This window comes from Anthonomus grandis, chromosome 13 (assembly GCF_022605725.1).
Source record: "Anthonomus grandis grandis chromosome 13, icAntGran1.3, whole genome shotgun sequence".
Lineage (NCBI taxonomy): Eukaryota > Metazoa > Arthropoda > Insecta > Coleoptera > Curculionidae > Anthonomus > Anthonomus grandis.
The window spans coordinates 9,266,054-9,282,714 of NC_065558.1; the positions used below are offsets into that span (position 1 = coordinate 9,266,054).

The 16,661-nt window shown below is 29.5% G+C and overlaps 1 protein-coding gene across 1 annotated transcript; it reads right to left on the reverse strand.

Moving 5' to 3' along the window:
- Window positions 1-1,502: 1,502 nt before the first annotated feature.
- On the reverse strand, window positions 1,503-13,081 carry LOC126743971 (uncharacterized). Its single transcript, XM_050451265.1, has 4 exons — window positions 12,639-13,081; window positions 8,104-8,166; window positions 3,984-4,141; window positions 1,503-2,992 (listed from the first exon to the last, which is right to left on the reverse strand). The coding sequence occupies exons 1-4, from the start codon at window positions 12,856-12,858 to the stop codon at window positions 2,792-2,794; spliced, it is 642 nt and encodes a 213-aa protein (XP_050307222.1). The 5' UTR covers window positions 12,859-13,081; the 3' UTR covers window positions 1,503-2,791.
- Window positions 13,082-16,661: the final 3,580 nt, after the last annotated feature.

Below are 16,661 nucleotides of genomic sequence, written 5' to 3' on the forward strand. Positions count from 1 at the left end.
AGTCCTTTGTTTATACATGTAAATATTTGACTTTTGAATCAAAATTATCCCAAAAACATCTTGTATCTTCAATCCCTAAATAGAAGAATCAGTAGTAAGACAAAAATTACGTGCATACATGATTCAAATATTGAAAAAAAAATACGTAGGTTAATATATTTTCGCCTTTGAAGATAAATGTCATTAGTGCCTGGACTATCAACCCCCGCCTTTCACAATACTTGGCAATGTCCAATTTTTTCTTTCACTTTTCTTCATTACCATTTTTATCATCATTTTCATATTTCAAGTGTCATATTGTTTTGCTAAATAATTAACGTTTTTTGTACTTGTTTTGTAAAAATCTGGCTCGAAGGACCAACTTCTAACTTTAAAATTTTTTATATTAAGCATGAAGTCACTTTATGTTAATTTGTACGACATATTTAGTGTGCTTCTATCTTCCTTTGCAAATATTAAAATTTAGAGTGCTTGAACTGTTTATATCCTTAGAGACAAGTCAACTTAAAGCGGCTTGGTTCAAATTAACCTAACCGACCTTATGGTAAGCAGAGTTTATCTGTTGTAGCATAACAGAGCGATCTGATATTAGGACTATGTCATCTGCAAATCTTAAATGTGTTAGATGTTTAAAATAACCCCTTTTCAAATAACATATAGTATTTATTATAGGCATGTAAGTATTAAATACATTAAGCCAAACGATCTTTATATATCATGTAATCTAACCTGTATAAAAAATATTAACGGATGGAGGTATGTAAAAAAAAGTTATGCCATTAGTGCCTGGACTATAAAGTCGCGCCCTACAATTTTAGTTCTCTCTGCGCATATGCGCAGTTATCTAATTATAATATTTTTGAAATATTTGTATCAATTTTTTCGATTTATGGATAAAACGTTTTAGTTCCAGTTTTTTCTTTCGAGCCCATAATGGGATTTTTAGTTAATAATTATTGAATTTATTTCAATGATAAAAATAAATTAATACTTTATTCTTTACTCTCCTTTTTTTATTAACCACATCTATGCGTTGGAGTGAGAGAGTAAATATTATAAGACGTTGCCAAGAATTGTTAAAGGCGTGGCTTAATAGTCTAGGCACTAATGGTAACTAAATTAAAAATTATTATTTTTTTCTATATCTTTAGTGCATATAAGACTATTAAATACCCCTTTATTCCTCTGTTTTTTTGATGCTATATACAATTTGTATTTATCGACAATTGACTGGGAAATATTTATTATTAAAAATAGGAAAATTAATGATATAAATTATTTTCACAATTTTAGTATTTTCTCCATTACCCTTCTCTTACTGCTTATGCATTAAAGTGTGAAAGCAAATATTTATAAGGCGTTGCCAAGAATTGTGAAATATGTGGCTTTCTAGTGCAGATGTTAATGACATACTTTTAAAAAATATTACTAATTAATTAATAATTGCAAAAAGATAAATATTGCATCCAGCTAATAAACGAATATAAATATTAATAAAACAGTTTAATAATAACAAAAAATTTATTACATAACATTTAAGTACATTTTTTTATACTATCATTAATAATCACAATAAAGTACACATTATTGCTTCTTAAACCTTTAAGTAAGTACGACACATTTAAGTACTGCTCGCCGCAATAAATAACTAAATTGCACAACCTAAAATAAACAAGAAAAAAATGTAATGTCCATATTTTAAAAATCGCCGTTTTTTTTAAATTAAAACTGCAGAGGGCACTTTAATAATCTGCATGTTAAAAGAGTTCAGGTAAAATGGAAAAACAAACTTTGAAATTTTTAACGAGTTTACCCGGCCAGTTTTGAAATATGAATGTAACTTTATTTATTAATATGATGAAAACGTGATGTTTACTAATATGGATAATGTGATGTAAATAGAAGGAATTACATAGGACGGAGAACGTTAGATACACACACACTAATTGGAATTCAATCTCAAAATACAGATATGGTGAAAAGAGTTCATAATAGTACTTTTTTAGTTCGAAATTATTGTTTTTGATAAAAAAATAGTATTATTTAGTCCTCACAGCTCAATAATTAATTTAATTTTTAATAGTACGTACGATAAGAGAAATCTCAAGTTTTTTCATTTTAAGTAATTTTAAGAATAATAAGATTCAATAAGTCATGTTTAGAAGTACGTTCTACTTGATCTGCTGCTGGCACTATCTCTAAAATTTATCATACAACCATCTTTCCAGGTTATTCAGTATTCTAATTTCCCTGGAAAGGTCTTTTAGGTTGCTCTAACTTATTTAATTCAGGCATAGAACTTTAAATCTCTCTTGACTTCTCATTTTTCTTTAAGTCTCTTCATAGATTAATAGATCATTTTTCCACAAATCTAGTTCATTATTTAAAATTTTTAATAATGTATTCTAGCTTTCATTTTGGAGAATTTAGAATATAGTCTCAGGCAGTACCCTCTTCGTTTGACTTCTAATATGATCTGTTGGATAGTAAGGTATGTTAAAGTAGATAGAAAATATAATACGTTAAGTCTTTACTTAAGGAGCCAAGGAGGATAACTTGTGTAATGCCTGGAATGTCCCTTAAGTTACTCTAAGCATCTGTTTCTTTATACATAGTTCATTTGATCAGGTTCACAAACATAATAGGACTTTAAGAACGTGGTCTCTTACGGCATCTCTTACACTACCTTAAAAAAACTTAACGAAATCTCCTTGTCTAATAAAAGTCTATTATCAACTCTTTTCTTCACTAAAATAACCTCCAATCACCCGGGAAGAGTAAAGATATAATCTCAGCGTGAACTGTTAGGAGTCTTCGACATGGCTGGATTATCGTAGGCATAATCTAATGTACTATCCTCAGCTGGTCGCCTACCAATAGAAGTTGAGACTGTGACTGGACTGTGTTCCGAGTTGACCGTCGGGGAGGGCATTTCTAGTCGTAAATCTCTTCGTTTATTATCATTTGGGTCTGGATTTGTGGCCGGACTGTTCTGATGAGAAAATAAAATATATAATTAATACATGGTGGTAATTTGTTTGATGTTTTCACGCTCTATTAGTTCGAGTAGAAGTTTTCAGTAAATATAACTTAATTTCACCGAGGGAAATGTTAATTATTCTGCACGGGCAGATTTTATAATTTTAACCTGGCACTGAAAATGTTATGGGATATAAATATTTACGGTATAAACGGATTAAGCTAAATCAAACTTTTTTATTTGATGCCTATTAAATGAAAAATGGCTGTGGATTCAACAATTATGAATTTAATCACTTGAACAAAGTTCTGGCAATAACTTTTTTTTAATAGATAATTGAAAATATTTTTTTGTTTCATTCGGATATCTAAAGAACATTTTGAATTTCTTCCTGCAATTTTTATATGCACATATGTTCATAAAAACTTTTTTTCTTAAAATGGGTCCAGGAATCACTTCCTTAAATATTAGCGCGTCTTTAAGGAATACCCTGTATATTTGTGTTTTGTATTTTAATTTTTTCGTATTTAATATACCATTTTTCTAAAGTTAAGAAGAAAGGACAAATTTAAATATAATTTTATATAAAGAACCTGGACAAGAAGTGATTATCGAATTAGCTAAAAAGATAGTGAAAAAATTGTCGTATTAAGGCAACCCGAAGAAATTATGACCTAACCAAGAAACCGATGAGTCTTAAAAACACTGTGTAATATTGTTGATTTGGAATATACCAATGACCTCTTACAATGAAAATGTACTAAAATACCTCTTCACATGTTAAAAAATTAATGAGGTTAATGGCACAGCATACATAATTTAGCCATTTAACTTATTTCAGCACCAACCCCTGTGCAAAAGCCATTCTGAAGAATTTAAAAGTCAAATCTCTGCTGCAGGGCTAACATTTTTGCATTTATGATGCCAATAGGTTTTTTATGTATTAGAACGACCCTTTATGTTAAAATTCTTTTATTTATTCTTATACGGGTTCTATACTTACTTTTTTAAAAAGTTTATTCTTTATGCCTGCAAGGGTTATGTTCTTTTTCACTTTCCACCTGTATAATTGGAAGGATAGAAGACACGCCAGGACTAGCAGCATAAAAATCACTAAGCTTAGTGTTACTGTTACCATGCGGGAAAGATTTTTCACTGTACCTGAAAACGATAAAACATATTTCAAAACAATGTAAAATTACCTTAATACAAAGATGCCTAAACACACGTCTCAGTTATGATTCATTTTTTGGCAGAAAGCTTTGTAATATTACAGGGCATTTATTTATTTATTTTCAATTATCAATTATTTTACATATTTTATATTAATTATAAAATTTAATAGATAAGGGATGTTCTTGGCATATTAATGGTATTATTTTTATGGCTCATAAAACGCATATATTAATGATTTCAGCCCTGAAATTAATCCCTATGTAGCAAAAATTATTCGTGTTTAAGCCATATTACGCTCATAACGCGTAATTTTATCCAATTACCCCAGCGCATTAATCCAGTAAATAAGTTAGAACCTAATTAATTTATCAAAACAGCTAAAAATGTTCAATGCCGGATATGTAGGCATTAATTGTTTTAAAAAATACAATTGTTCACAGAAAATTTAGTACAGCAGCTGTATATTTGTGTTAATTGAAACAAGAATTATTTTTAGTAGATTTTATATTAAAATATTAGTAAATATAAGGAAACATTGGCAAAAACATTGTATTAAATTTGATTTGTAAATCATAAGGAAATTTCTTCAACGTGATTCTGTTTCTTACTCAGAGGTATCATAATGAATCGTAGTGAAATTGTGTTTGTTTATTTTTTTCATTAATCGTAATATGTAGGAAAAATAATTTCCAGAATGTCCGAAAAGTGGTTATTTTTTAACCTTCATCTATGCATGATTAATAAAAGACGATGTATTACTATTATTATTTGTATAAAAATAAAGGGATGATATAAGAAAAAAGTAGAAAAGTTAAATTTTCATTTTTTAATTGGAATTAAATTAAGTAAGCATCCAGACAGTGGTATAGGAATGAAACAATAATATTGGAAATAACTGGAAAAGTCCAATTTTCCCTATCTCGGTGTGATGTATGAGAATGAATCGAATTTAAATTGTGTTTTTCATTGAAATTCGGTAAACTATGCAAGAAAAATACAATTTCAGGAAGATCGAAACAGTAGTATAAAAATAAAATAACTTGATGTTTCTACAAAAAATATATCTATCAAAGACGTTATTTATACATTTTTTAATGAACCCTGTTATTTCAGAGTTTCTATCTTAGTGCTAGCCTAAGCCAATGCATGCCAGATCATTTATTAACTAAAAGAACCACAAGTATAATAAAAGAGAGAATATTAAGTTTCAATAATTCTTCAGATGTTAAAGAACTTGACGGAGAGAAAGTTTTTTGTTATTCCTAGTACCTCAAGGCTTAGGAAATTTATTTTTTGGCCTTTTAGTTCCAGTTTCATTACATCGGCTTCATTTAGAATTTAAAAAGTAATCTCTTCGTTAAACATACTTCTTCTTTCTCTATATCAAAGCAATTTAAAATGTTAAAGATATCATCATCACCAACATCATCAATAATGATCCATATTCATCTGTTAAAGTAAAAGATATTATATACCCATCATTTTCTCTCGTATTTCTATTATAATATTGCATTGACTTTAAATTGTATTTTTTCATTGTAATTGGGAAAACTCCGCAAGAAAAATATAATTTTAGGAAGATCAAGATAATGGCAAGAAATGAAACAACGATATTGGAAATAACTATGTTACGTTATACCTGGCACCTCAGGATTTAGGACGTTTATTTCTTCCTCTTTTAGTTCCAGTTTCACCAGATCAGCTCCTTTGACTTTCAACATTTGAACGCAGTAATTTTCCTGCAATCTAAATATAATTCATCATCAAATAGCTGGCCATCTTCATTTAATTTTTCGTTATTTCTTTTTTCTCTTGGGTCAACTGTATCTCCTCAAACTGTAATCTTTGACTTCGAATAGAAATCTCCTTGCCATCTGTTTCTCGCATTTCTTTAATGGGGGAAGGAGATGGCAAGAATTGGATGGAAGAATGACAAAATGGTGGAGTTCTCTAGGATGAATTTGAATGTAAAAAAGTCACTCTCAAAAATTGAAGATTTTAATAGAAAGGACATATTTGGTTGGGCCACTTCGTTTTGCTAATTTTTTTAGCAATTTCCCAATTTATTGCAAATACTTCTATGACATAATTACATATAAAAAAGTCCAATTATTTTTGAACGACTTTATATATAAACGTTTTTTGTGTCCCAAAAACCTTTTGAGTTAAAGGCGATTTTGTCATTCAAGGTCTAGAAGTCAACAAATTTAAAGATTTTAAAACCAAATTGTAATTTTATGAATTTTGTTACTTAATGGCCATTTTTGGTGATAACTTGGGAACCACTAAAAATATTTTCATAATTATTCCACGACAAAATAGTGGAATTCCTGAAGATGAGTTTAAGTGTAAAAAAGTTACTCTGAATTTATGATTTAAATAGAAAGGACATTGGTTGAGCCACTTTTTTTGCCAATTTCTTAATTTGATTGCAAATATTTTCATGAATATATTTTATAAAAATTATTTTTGAGTTAAACGCGATTTTGTCATTCAAGGTCCAGAAGTCACCAAATTTGATACTAGATGAACATTTCTGGTCATAACTTGGGAACCACTGAAAATATTTTCATAATTATTTCACGACAAAATAGTGGAATTTCCGAGAATAAATTTGAGTGTAAAAACGTCACTCTGAATTCAAGATTTGAATAGAAATGGCATTTTTGGTTGGGTCACTTTTTTATAAATTTTTTTCCAATTTCTCAATTTTATTGCAAATATTTCTATGACATAATTAGAATATTTTTAAAAGATTAACACATAAAAAAGTCTAACTATTTTTGAACAATTTTATATATAAAAATTTTTTGTGCCCCAAAAACTTTTTGAGTTAAAGGCGATTTTGTCATTCAAGGTCTAGAAGTCATCAAATTTAAAGATTTTAAAACCAAATTGTAATGTTTTGAATTTTGTTGCTTAATGGACAAGTTTGGTAATAACTTGGGAACCACTATAAATATTTTCATAATTTTTTCACAGAAAAATACTAGTATGTTCTAGAATAAATTAAAAAAAGACGATTTTGAGTTAAAAAGTGAAATAATGTTAGTGAGACCCATTTTGGTTGGAGCACTTTTATAACGCATTTTTTAAAATCGCTTAAAGCGTTTTTAATACATAGGGAAAGACTCGACTTTCAAAAAAATGTCAACACACTGTAATTTGAAAACGACACACTTTTGACCATCGGAGTTCTATTTCAAGCTACTTCTCTATAGTTTCTGTAGATACTCTAGCATTTTTAATCAGTTGAACCGGTTTACCAGGAAAAGTACAGTTTTCCCTTCTATATCCTGACCTGAGGTATGATAATGAATAGAATTCAAATTGTGTTCTTTTATTGTGATTCGGTAAGCTCTGCAAGAAAAACACAGTTTCAGGACGATCGAGACAGTAGTATAGAAATTAAATTTTGGTCCATTTGTCGAATTTTTTAATTTTTTAATTAAAAAATCTTTACAGGAATAATGTTCCCTTCCTGGAAAGGCGAAATGTAATACATTGATTGATTTTTTAAGACTATAAGGCAAGAACTTATAATTTAATTTTTTTGGGGAAAAAACGTGATAAACGCAGTAAACCATACAAAAATTAAACAAAAAAATTTGTTAAAAAAATTATCGTAAACAGACGCTTTTGGTACTTTTGCTCAGCGTTTTAATTGTTTTTTGGAAAATTCTTAAAAGAATAGTATCCCTGAGGATGCCATCATAGAAAGACGAAACGCGATTGCAATACATTTTTTGTTTTGTATATGATTTGATGAATAATCGAAAAGTTCATTCTTCATTCTCATATATATCCCCATCTTAGTTTGAAGTATCTTAGAGAATGGTAATGATTGTGAATTAAGTACAATTTTTAGTAATATTTTGGAATTTTCCTTATTTTTAATATATTCTTTCCGTCTGAATATTAAACGATTAATAGATATTTATTCTTACCTCTTAAGTCACCATTTTCACCAGAATCGTCTTTTCTTACGTATCGAAGATCATGCAGATAATCTGGAAAATAAAGTAATAATTTAAAACATGTCAAAAAAAAACATTAAAATATTCCATTATATCACAAAAATTAACAAAAGCCAGAACGTAAAACAAACACACCGATGTTGTTTTAAATCAAACAGATTAATTAACAAACAATAACGTCGAAAAATATTTATATACCTATAGCAAGTTAAAATTGCCTGCGTATTATTATATACATTCTGATGGAATTGCATATAAATAAGTTATTGCCTACTATCCGATGAAACAATCATTAAAATTTAGTAGTAAGGGACCTGAGTAATCGAAATAATGATTAGCGATCACGTTTCTGATTGTTTGTAATGACTTTTAAACATGATCGTAAAATTTTTACTCATATCTGAACAATTTCATAGCGAAGCACAAAGAGCCAACGAAATTTATAGTAATAAACTTTGAACGTCTATCTCGGAACTGGAAACGTAAATGCATCCGAAGTTTTATTCAAAACGGTGTTTTTCTCGTTTATCGCCCATCCACCACCGCATCGTGCCTTTTCTGTTTTATTTGCTTAAACAGCAAAACAAGGGAATCAAATAAATAGGCAATTTTATGCAGTGCTGGGTATTGCGCCAACCCGCTATAGAACAGTTTGGTAAAATATGATGCGGACGATGTTGATAAAGGCTACTTTATCCCATATTACGCAAAAAGCCTAAATTAAAGTAAGTTGTAATAGAGGGTAAACGAGTTTTGCATTTTAGTTTAGGTAAGTCATTTTTTTGAATAGATTGTACAAGAAAACAGCAGCCAGGGCCATAAGGCTTTTTATAGTAGCCCTCAAGATCTGCCGTCCGAAGCATAAAAGTGGTTAAGTGTTATTTTTATCATAATTGAGTTTTTTACACCAATGGATTTGTTATGGAATTTTACACGTAACTATTCTTTTCATTTTACAAAAATAAGTGCTGTTTGTTGCACCAATACAAAATAAAATAGTAAAACTTGATTTTTTCGGATTTAATTTTTAATAGGATAATTGATACAAATTTTTTGTTGAGCCACTTTTTTTGCTTATTTTTACCCATTTCTCATTCAGTTACTCTGAATTCATGATTTAATTTAAATAGAGTTACCCAAAAAATTAAATTTAAAAGTTACTCAAGAAGATTTTTCGCTAACTAACAAATAAGCAATGTCTTTAACTACCAAGAAAAACTTATTAAATTTATTTCAAGTGCCTAAAGTTCAAGCCTTTAATAAAGTAAACAAATACTCCAAATATCTGACATTGGTTTAAAAATTCGCTTGAAAACTCAAGTGTTGTAATAGCTCAGGAGAAATAAGAATTGGCTTTAAATGCCAACAACACGTTTTTGGTAAGTCAATCGAAGGCACATATATATTGGTTGTAATGAGTGATAAACAATTTTCTTTGATCTAAAGCCGCAATAGTCCGAGTACATATGGTCTTTTAATGTAATGTATTAATGTAATAATTAAATGCCAACGTTAGGTACGTTTACTACGCGTGCACCAAATATTTAATACTTGGTTCAAATGACGCCACGAGGACTATTTTTTCGGTGTAAATGGCAGCGCACTAAAATTTGATAAGCGAATTTGATGCTTCCCAAACAGGGTAGATTAAATTTATTTTTTTTCGGTGTAAACGCCTAGGACGTATTTTGAAGTACCAAAATGACAAGTTTGACATTTTATTGGATGTTAGCTTACGAGATTTTTATTTTTGTACACGAAAATAAAGAAGAAGAGGAAGACAATGACAAGCCTAAGCCTTAAACAAAATTATTAGTTTATTTTTATTATTTTTAAACACAATAATACTTTTAAAGATTAAGAGGTTATGTCACAGAATAAACGATCTGATGAGATCGTTTATTCTGTGGTTATGTCCTATAATTCTTCGTCTAAACTAATAAACTCCCTTCAACTGACATTTTGTTCCTAGAGATAATCCTGCACTAATTGAACCCTCAAAATGAATCATTGTAAACAGGACTGTACTAAATAAAAATAGTCTCATTTGATCCATAGACCTAATAGATCCGCGCGTTGTAAACGTACCTATTGTCTATGAAACACGGTTCAATGTGTATTTTATGCAGTGCTGGGTATTGCGCCAACCCGCTATAGAACAGTTTGGTAAAATATGATGCGGACGATGTTGATAAAGGCTACTTTATCCCATATTACGCAAAAAGCCTAAATTAAAGTAAGTTGTAATAGAGGGTAAACGAGTTTTGCATTTTAGTTTAGGTAAGTCATTTTTTTGAATAGATTGTGCAAGAAAACAGCAGCCAGGGCAATAAGTAAGGCTTTTTATAGCAGTCCTGAAGATCTGCCGTCCGAAGCATAAAAGTGGATAAGTGTTATTTTTATCATAATTGAGTTTTTATATCAATGGATTTGTTATGGAATTTTACACGTAACTATTCTTTTCATTTTACAAAAACCAGTGCTGTTTGTTGCACCAATATAAAATAAAATAGTAAAACTTGATTTTTTCGGATTTAATTTTTAATAGGATATTAGATACAAATTTTTTGTTGAGCCACTTTTTTTGCTTATTTTTACCCATTTCTCATTCAGTTACTCTGAATTCATGACTTAATTTAAATAGAGTTACCCAAAAAATTAAATTTAAAAGTTACTCCTAATGCCCAAGAAGATTTTTCGCTTACTCAGAAATAAGCAATGTCTTCAACTGCTAAACAAAAATTAATAAAATCATTTCAAGAGCCTAAAGCTCAAGCCTTTAATAAAGTAAAAAAATTCTACAAATATGTGAAATTGGTTTGAAAATTCACTTGAAAACTCAAGTGTTGTTATAGCTCAGGAGAAATAAGAATTGGCTTTAAATACCAATAAGTTTTTGGTAAGTCAATCGAAGGCACATGTGTATTGGTTGTAATGAGTGATAAACAATTTTCATTGATCTAAAGCCGCAATAGTCCGAGTACATATGGTCTTTTAATGTAATGTATTAATGTTATAATTAAATGCCAACATTGTCTGTGAATGTGAATGTGTCATTATTTGTGAGACCAAAAGAAAAATATTCTTTAAGAGGAGAACTAAAGTGATACAACATATATTAAATAAGAAAACACTTTTTGAGTTAATCTAGCAAACATGTAAAAAATACCACATATTTAACCTTCTATTATAAAAATGACCCTCCTCATAATATTCAATATACTAGTCAGTAACTATTGACAAAATCCTATATTTGTAAAAGTCTTATTTACTTTTATTATTGCTCATAATATATGGTTGATTAAACATGATTGTTTAAAAACAGCTACCAAATAAAATACGTGGTTTATTCTTATCACGAACAAGGTTAATTTTGTTGACGTAGTGATGACAAACTCACTATATTTAAATATTATCGGTGTATAGGGTGTTAAAAATTTGTTGACAGACGGTGGACAGTAGGTTTGAGTCTGTAACCGTAAAAGAAAGACAGAGTTAGGTGAATAACAAGGAGGGCATTAAGTAAAAATATTACTTTTTTTTAAGTGTTTCTCAAGCATCTGTACTAGATTCTCCGCTATTTCTCATTTATGTAAATGACTTAATTGATTTAACTTCCAAGAATTGTTGCACATAAAATTTACTCTTAATAGCATAGACATAGAAAGTGAACTTTTTTTTCAGCAGAGGCCAACCTGATCTTCTACAGGATGAATGCTTCGGATTTCTGGGTATCTGGTTCTATGTGGGTTTCACTTGGGAAGCCTCTATTATTGTCGCAGTCATTATTGTTAAATGACAGCTCTTTGACAATACTTATCTGCACTCACAGCTAGTGGTCAGTTGGAGCAAGTCTGTCCTGGTTCTTTATTCTATTATTCTATCCATTAGCACCAAATTTTTAGTAGAAGAAAACTTAGATTGTGTGGAACAAGGGTCCAATCTGTGTATCAGAATAAACTCTGCCTGTTACTCATGGAAAGTAACCATAAATTCAATACTAGTTTAGCACTGATCGGATCCCATTTGAGGTTAACGGCACTAGTCAAAGATATATAAAGGAATGGAAAATAGAAGAATAAAACATTAAAAAAAGGAAAACTTATTAGAATTATGAAGATTGATTGGCTTCCAAATTTAGGGATCTATAAGAGCTACAGAAATTTGAATGGTTTCATTAGAATAAGACAGAGTATGAAAACTAGGGTAAAGTAGTAATCGAAGATTTAGATTTTTCTTAGTCGTGTGAGCCAAAAAATATTGAAATTAGTAAAATTTGATAGGAAAAAAAATTAATTAACTTGCAAAATGGTTTGCTTCAGTCAATCAAACATGGTGACTTTAGCGTACAAATTACAACAAACATTCAATACTGATTAGCTTAAATTCTTTTTAAATACCCCATTAACCCATTAAAAAAAATTAAATATGACTTTTTAAGTGGTTCGTTTGATACCAAATGCATCGTTTTAATTAGCAACTATTGCTATACTAACAACATTTACCTTGACATAACTTTTCACATTCGGCATTATCATTCGCATCGCAAATATCAGCACAACTCTCACAAGTGGTATGAAAACTCGAGCAATATTCCGTAAGTTTGCACGTCTTTTGTCCGCATTTCACCCCTTCTACTGTCAATCCATAACTGGTAGCTGATTCAACCAAACCAGTTGCACCAAATAAAATTCCGACCGATAAAAAAATCACTGATCTCCTCATCGTATATAAAATTTAAGGAGCCGAAATAAATCACATTTTACTATTAAAAAAATCACTGTGGCGCACAGGTGTGGTGGTATTTGGCGGATATCTTCTTGATACTACGTAACAGTACAATTTTACCTAGGTGAGTCACATAACCATGGTGAAAGTCTTACGGTCAGTACTAATAGAGACTAGAATTGTACGCGTACCGGCGCAGGTAGAACGTGCACGAAGGAAGGTAGGGGGGTTTATAACCTGTCTACTGTAATTATTACCAGTTTATCATGGTAAACAATTGAGTATTATAAAGCATTACGATTAAAATAAAATTTTAATCATGTTAAGACGGTGAACATGTGATTTACTTTAACGATTTTAATGGTTTGCTAAAAAGGAAAATCATCAGGGGCGTAGAATGTGGAATTAACTTAAATGAGTGCATTTTCTGAAAGTTCTTTAATTCTTAAGTACGCTTAGATACAGATTTTTTAAGATTGTGATTACTGAGTTTTTATATAAAGCATTATATTATTTACTCTAGGTTTTTATAAGACTTATATTTAATCTCTAGTCTTTCCACAAGCGTTTTCCAAACTGGACTTTTTTATATTTTTTTTAGTTTTTAAGTTTATGTACAATTTATGATAATAAAAGTTTCAGTAGAAATTATAAAACTAAATTAAAATGAAAACTTTAATAAAAACAACAAGAGCTTAAAATTAGTTAATAAATTAAAATTTAAAAAACAAAGAAAATTTAGTTAATAAGTACCTAATTTTTTCGACAATTTTTTGAAATTATTCTTATTTTTCTTATAAATTTAACTTGAAAATTGCTATTAAACATGACAAATCTAAAATATTCTAGTTCAGATTAAAATTCATATTCCAATCTCTAAAAAAACCAGCAATGTACTGAATGTACAATTTAATGGTACATTGGGTACATAACCCTCGAATGTCTATTGTTATTAGGGTAGCAGCTGAATCTCACTCTATAATCACACGGTAATCTCAATCGATTTATGATATGCGAATGTGAGTAGATCTTTGGGAATTAACCTTAAACTTGCTTCAAAATTATCAAGGCTTTCGGAATTTTAAGACCATCAGCCTTTAGTATCATCTCTCAAGAATTAGAGAGACAATAATACGGAAAAAATCGTTAAAAATATAATAATTAGTCCAAAAGCCCATGTCAAAGTTGAAGGTTTTTTATATGTGAGGCATCGAAATATTATTAAATCTAACTTTTTTTTCATAAGAAAACTCTGGAAATTTCTAATTTTATGGGGTTATAATCAAGAACTCTCAATGATCCTTTGTAAGCCTTGTTCCATGAAACTTTAAATGTCGATTAAATGATTTGTTTAAGGTTTATAATTTAACCGCTTGTTAGCTAACCCATAACTAGTTTAGTTCAATAAGTTAGTTCGGGGCCAGTTTAGGCTTCGAATTATTGCTCTTCAATAAATAAACCTGAGGTTAACCGATCATTCCCTTATTAAATAAATATTCATAATTTGAGGGTCCTTAAGGCTGAACACCACAGAGACATAAATAGAAAAGTATTAGTTCAAAAGATTTTGGAAAGAAGATTAAAAGACAACGTTTTGGATTAATAATTGGGAAAACAGGTGCAAGAAAAAAAACAGTTTAGAAAACATATTTTGGTTTTAGATTAGTACAATTTAGTCTCGACCTGTATGAATTACTACTTGTCAAAAAACGCCCTACAGTTTGATTCTAAGTCCTTAATAACACCACATATTAAAGATTAGTAAATTTAATGAGCCATGGCGAAAATATGCCAAGAAACCGTTTTTTAAGCTTATATTCATAATGACATAGTGCCAAGAAAAGTTTTTTAGTTAAAAATATAAAACTGTGGATGGCCAATCAAAGTTTTTTATTTAAACAAGTGTATATATTATTAACCAATTAATTAAAGTCTAAAGTAACACTATGAAACCGGATTGCAACAATTTTTTAAAATGATTTCCATGTAACACCCTGTAAAGATTTTACGTATCAATTTATCTTCAGCACTAACAAAACCCCCTTTCTAATCTGGCAGCCAATTAACGCCGATGTCCTTTATTCGGTCTGTTCATCAAAGCTCCTTTTTTATCCGACATTTCTAAAAAAAGCTCCGGACCTACCGAAAGGTATCAAACTAACATCCATTTGTAGACCGCGCTTTGGAAAAAGCTCCTCTATGCATCCACAGTACACGGTTGAATGAGTATTTAAATGTCTACGATAGAGACCGTTCAGCTGTTAATGATTGCATACCGTGGTTAAACTCTTGATTTTGCAGTCACCGGCCTCCCGGTTCCAGTTTTATATGAAAATATAAATGCTATACTGCTGTAGGGCAGCGCTGGCGCGAGTTTACAGCTTACGATTGGAAAATAGAACGCAGTGAGGTTAGTTCGGATTGTGGGTAAAAATTTTTTATAAAAAAATCTTAGACAAGTCTTGTAGGGATGTGTTTGGTACATTCTAAGATAAAAGTTAAGAGTACATATTTAAATATATACAGTGTGATCCAAAGGCGTCACTAAGCAATGAGATAAGGTAAAGGAGCAAGATGAGATAAACAAAATAAAATATGCAAGCAAAGGAAGTAAAACAGGCAATTTTGCTTCCGATGGAAATGTATTGCAAATGATATCTGACTTAGTAAAAGTGACTTGTCCTTATTAAAAGTAGAAAAGAAAATAACTTTTTGTATATTTATTCGCCGGACATCAAAAATGAGCAATGAGTTACTTGGTTTCTTTGAACATTTTAAGCCGTTTCTAGGAGCTATTTCTAGATTAGCTCACTCACTGTTCCTATTGATTATTATAGTCTCTCTTGGATATTAATCTCGTTTGGTTATACTTTCTTAGTATTTTTTAAAATATTGCATTGTAATTTTACCAGTTACATTAATAATTTGTATTAGAGGACTCGTTAATAAAGAAATAAACAAATACATAATTTTGGCGCCCAACAGTGGGAATTTTTTAACATATTTTTATTGATAAAATATTTTTTAAGTTACTGCTATTTTACGTTTGAAATAATTATTTATATGATATTTTTTTTCTTTTAATTATGTAACAGTTGTAAAATTAAATGTTTTATAGTGACCACATAATATGTTTTAAGGGTTGGATTCAGTTTAATATAAATAAATTCACCAGTATATAGTAATCCTTATAATTCTAAACGTGTTAAATATTTAATAATCTATGCACATTCATCTGTTAAAGATATCAAATTTGTCAGTTATTTTTGTAATTTACTGGGAGAGTCTTCGTAATAGATTTAATTAAAAAAGTATATTTCTATTCAGTTTGGTTATTAAAAGATTTTTGAAATATGTTCTACTATGAGAGTCAGAGTACTAATGTTTTACTTTGGGAATTTCAGAATTCATGACTTTTTTGATTAGACAATAAGTAATAGAGAGTACGATAGTATAGAGTCATTGTTAACGTCTATATTTATATTACAGAGTTGGATTGTAACAACCCTGAATATCCTCTGCAAAGATATTGCTTGGATGGCTATTCCGGGGTTGGTTCAATTTTTATTTTTACTAAGTTTTCCTATAAGAAAACTGTTCTATGCTGTATAAATAAAGCTGTATAAGAAAATTTCTAAATTTTGACCAACTCCTTAAAAATTAAGATTTTTGTCTTTTTTATTACTTTTTATGCTTGAGTACGAAAGTACTAGTTACAATATTCATAATTTCATTGTGCATTTTACTGTATAATTGGTTTAAATAATTAATTGGTTTTAATATAAATTAATAATAACCTT